At 47.7% G+C, this 5,000-nt stretch overlaps 1 protein-coding gene across 2 annotated transcripts in view; it reads left to right on the forward strand.

Moving 5' to 3' along the window:
• Positions 1 to 5,000, forward strand: part of LOC143497339 (ephrin type-B receptor 4b-like) — a 39,269-nt gene that overhangs the window by 19,834 nt on the left and 14,435 nt on the right. For both annotated transcript variants that reach the window (XR_013125847.1, XM_076993240.1), the window contains exon 5: positions 2,284 to 2,439. Coding sequence is in view for 1 of the 2 variants with exons in the window: in XM_076993240.1 (XP_076849355.1) it covers positions 2,284 to 2,439 (156 nt within the window). In the remaining variant the exon portion in view is untranslated. The remainder of the gene's footprint in view (positions 1 to 2,283; positions 2,440 to 5,000) is intronic.

A 5,000-nucleotide genomic window follows, 5' to 3' on the forward strand; every position in this document is an offset into this window, starting at 1 on the left:
AGGGATAGAAGAAGGGATGGAGGGATAGAGGGAGAGAGATGAGCTCCATGTCCAAGCAGTGTTTGTGTTAGGATACAATGTTTATTTATTTATCTGTCTATGCCATGTGTTTCTTGGCTGTGTCTGTGTGTACTGTATTATAGACACAGTTATATATTGGAATATAGCACTAGAAAGTTTGTTGTTTACAGAGTTATTACTAATCATAAAACTTAATAGAGAACATATTACCCCAATTTTAGCTTCTCTCCATTGGCTACCTGTGAAATTCAGAATTGAGTACAAAGTTTTATTGCTTGTTTTTAAAGCCCTGAATGGAATGGCTCTGTCTTATATTGTGGATATGCTTGTACCATACACTGCTCAAAGATCATTAAGGTCTTCTTCTCAGTCTCTCTTGACAGTCCCTCGAGTTCGGTTAAAACAAAAAGGATTGTTTGTGCTTTTTTTCGACTGCAGCACACAGAATTTGGAACAGTTTACCCCTGGAATTGAGACAATCAACATCTTTAATTTCTTTTAAATCTAAGCTTAAAACACATTTTTATTCTTTTGCTTTTGAAAACAAATAACGTTATTGTGTGATTGTGATATGTGTTCTGTAAAGCTTTTGTAAGAAGGGGGAGATCCGAGTGGGATTTTTACAATATGAGCTATGTAAAGCACTTTGGTTAACACTCTGTTTTTAAATGTGCTATATAAATAAAATGAATTTGAACTTGAACTTGAACTAATCAATAAAGAAAAGAAAAAAGGAAATAAGAGCCAAACAAATTTCTAAATATTTAATAGTCAATCATCTGTTTGATTGTCCTCACTGGTTGTTTAATAATCATGTTTGATTGTCCTCACTGTTTGTTTAATAATCATGTTTGATTGTCCTCACTGGTTGTTTAATAATCGTGTTTGATTGTTCTCACTGGTTGTTTAATAATCACGTTTGACTGTTTCTCAGTGTCACAGTGTGTGTATGTGTGCGTTGTAAAACATCGTGTTGTATAACTGACTGATTAAAGTTCTTATTGGTCATTCAGTTTGACTGGATGTAGCAAAAAAAGCTGTTCTCGCCAAACTGGAATTACTAGATTAACTGGAATTACCAGATTAACTGGAATTACCAGATTAACTGGAATTACCAGATTAACTGATTTTCAAATTACATAAGTGAGACCAAGGGTTGGAGGTTGGTCAAGCCGTGTGGTTGATAGAGATGTTGAAGAGTGTTTATGTTCCTCTCTCTGTCTGTCTGCCTCCCTGTCTGTCTCCCTCTTCCTGTCTGTCTCCCTCTCTCTCTGTCTGTCTGTCTCCCTCTCTCTCTGTCTGTCTGCCTCCCTGTCTGTCTCCCTCTTCCTGTCTGTCTCCCTCTCTCTCTGTCTGTCTGTCTCCCTCTCTCTCTGTCTGTCTGTCTCCCTGTTTTCTCTCCTTGAAAAAAGTAGTTTTCAACGTGGCATGGCGTGGGCGTGGCTGGTACTGGCGTGGGCGTGGCTGGTACTGGTGTGGACTTGGCTGGTACTGGCGTGGGTGTGGCTGGTACTGGCGTGGGTGTGGCTGGTACTGGTGTGAGAGTGGCTGGTACTGGTGTGGGAGTGGCTGGTACTGGTGTGGGAGTGGCTGGTACTGGTGTGGATGTGGCTTGTACTGGTGTGGGTGTGGCTTGTACTGGTGTGGGTGTGGCTGGTACTGGCGTGGGTGTGGCTTGTACTGGTGTGGGAGTGGCTTGTACTGGTGTGGGAGTGGCTTGTACTGGTGTGGGTGTGGCTGGTACTGGCGTGAGTGTGGCTGGTACTGGCGTGGGAGTGGCTGGTATTGGTGTGGGCGTGGCTGGTACTGGTGGGGGCGTGGCTGGTACTGGCGTGGTCTGTAGGATCTCCTCTGTATTGCATATCAAGCCCTGTGCAGACCCTCTGTGGTGCAGAGTTGGTGTGGGCGTGGCTGGTACTGGTGTGGGCATGTGTATAATGTATAATCTCTCCACCATTGGGCTGTGTGCTCCTGACATCTGTGCATCTTGTAGATAATTGTCTAATTTTTTCGTTTTACTGCAAGGGCCAGATTTTGCCAGGGCCTGGTTCTGAGGTTCTGACAGGGCCTGGTTCTGAGGTTCTGACAGGTCCAGGTTCTGGCATGAATTCTCCAGGTCATCTGGAACCGAACCTCCCTGTCCAGGAGTCCTGGAGATAAAGACTCCAACTGCACTGTTAACACACTCCTCTCTCTCCCTCCCTGATTCTCTCTCTCTCTCTCCCTGTATCCCTCTCTCTCTCCCTCTCTCTCTCTCTTTAGCGTGTGGAGCGGGGCAGTATAAGGTAACTCTGGGGGTGAGTGAGTGTCGTAGCTGCCCCATCAACAGTAACACACCCTCTCCAGGCGCCGTGGTCTGTTCCTGTCGCCCTGGTTACTATCGAGCCCCTGCTGACTCCCCTGACACTATGTGCACCAGTGAGTCTCACATACACACACACACACACACACACACACACACACACACACACACACACACACACACACACACACACACACACACACACACACACACATACATACACAAGCACGCAGCTGTATTTAAAGGCTTGAGGTCTGCTGAGGTGGTAAATCGTGCTTGGTGGTGTATCATTAGCGTATTGTCCTAGCTGGTTCCTAATGGAATGGAATGAGGCCCTTAACAATGTGGCTGAAATTAAATCTCAGACACTCCCCTTTAAATCTGGGTCCCTGGACACTCCCCTTTAAATATGGGTCCCTGGACACACCCCTTTAAAAGCAAGCCTTTGGATCTGATCACTGTGGCCACATCCTTTTAAGAGACCTCTCCTGACTCTTCATTCATTCCTACTACTACACCTCTCTCTCTCCTACACCCAACACCAACTACTACACCTCCTCTCTCTCCTACACTCAACACCAACTACTACACCCCTCTCTCTCCTACACCCAACACCAACTACTACACCCCTCTCTCTCCTACACCCAACACCAACTACTACACCTCCTCTCTCTCCTACACTCAACACCAACTACTACACCCCTCTCTCTCCTACACCCAACACCAACTACTACACCCCCTCTCTCTCCTACACCCAACACCAACTACTACACCTCCTCTCTCTCCTACACCAACACCAACTACTACACCCCCTCTCTCTCCTACACCCAACACCAACTACTACACCTCCTCTCTCTCCTACACCAACACCAACTACTACACCTCCTCTCTCTCCTACACTCAACACCAACTACTACACCCCTCTCTCTCCTACACTCAACACCAACTACTACACCCCTCTCTCTCCTACACCCAACACCAACTACTACACCTCTCTCTCCTACACCCAACACCAACTACTACACCTCTCTCTCTCCTACACCAACACCAACTACTACACCTCTCTCTCCTACACCCAACACCAACTACTACACCTCTCTCTCTCCTACACCCAACACCAACTACTACACCTCTCTCTCTCCTACACCCAACACCAACTACTACATTCCTCTCTCTCCTACACCCAACACCAACTACTACACGCCTCTCTCTCCTACACCCAACACCAACTACTACACCCCTCTCTCTCCTACACCCAACACCAACTACTACACCTCCTCTCTCTCCTACACCCAACACCAACTACTACACCTCTCTCTCTCCTACACCAACACCAACTACTACACCTCTCTCTCCTACACCCAACACCAACTACTACACCTCCTCTCTCTCCTACACCAACACCAACTACTACACCCCTCTCTCTCCTACACCAACACCAACTACTACACCCCCTCTCTCTCCTACACCAACACCAACTACTACACCTCTCTCTCTCCTACACCCAACACCAACTACTACACCCCCTCTCTCTCCTACACCCAACACCAACTACTACACCCCCTCTCTCTCCTACACCAACACCAACTACTACACCCCTCTCTCTCCTACACCCAACACCAACTACTACACCCCTCTCTCTCCTACACCCAACACCAACTACTACACCCCCTCTCTCTCCTACACCAACACCAACTACTACACCCCCTCTCTCTCCTACACCCAACACCAACTACTACACCTCTCTCTCTCCTACACCAACACCAACTACTACATTCCTCTCTCTCCTACACCAACACCAACTACTACACCCCTCTCTCTCCTACACCCAACACCAACTACTACATTCCTCTCTCTCCTACACCCAACACCAACTACTACACCCCTCTCTCTCCTACACCCAACACCAACTACTACACCTCCTCTCTCTCCTACACCCAACACCAACTACTACACCTCTCTCTCTCCTACACCAACACCAACTACTACACCCCCTCTCTCTCCTACACCCAACACCAACTACTACACCTCCTCTCTCTCCTACACCAACACCAACTACTACACCCCTCTCTCTCCTACACCAACACCAACTACTACACCCCCTCTCTCTCCTACACCCAACACCAACTACTACACCTCCTCTCTCTCCTACACCAACACCAACTACTACACCTCCTCTCTCTCCTACACCAACACCAACTACTACACCCCTCTCTCTCCTACACCAACACCAACTACTACACCTCCTCTCTCTCCTACACCCAACACCAACTACTACACCCCTCTCTCTCTCCTACACCCAACACCAACTACTACATTCCTCTCTCTCCTACACCCAACACCAACTACTACACGCCTCTCTCTCCTACACCCAACACCAACTACTACACCCCTCTCTCTCCTACACCCAACACCAACTACTACACCTCCTCTCTCTCCTACACTCAACACCAACTACTACACCCCTCTCTCTCCTACACTCAACACCAACTACTACACCCCTCTCTCTCCTACACCCAACACCAACTACTACACCTCTCTCTCCTACACCCAACACCAACTACTACACCTCTCTCTCTCCTACACCAACACCAACTACTACACCTCTCTCTCCTACACCCAACACCAACTACTACACCTCTCTCTCTCCTACACCCAACACCAACTACTACACCTC

The sequence above is a fragment of the Brachyhypopomus gauderio genome, unplaced genomic scaffold (assembly GCF_052324685.1).
Source record: "Brachyhypopomus gauderio isolate BG-103 unplaced genomic scaffold, BGAUD_0.2 sc107, whole genome shotgun sequence".
Classification (NCBI taxonomy): Eukaryota; Metazoa; Chordata; class Actinopteri; order Gymnotiformes; family Hypopomidae; genus Brachyhypopomus; species Brachyhypopomus gauderio.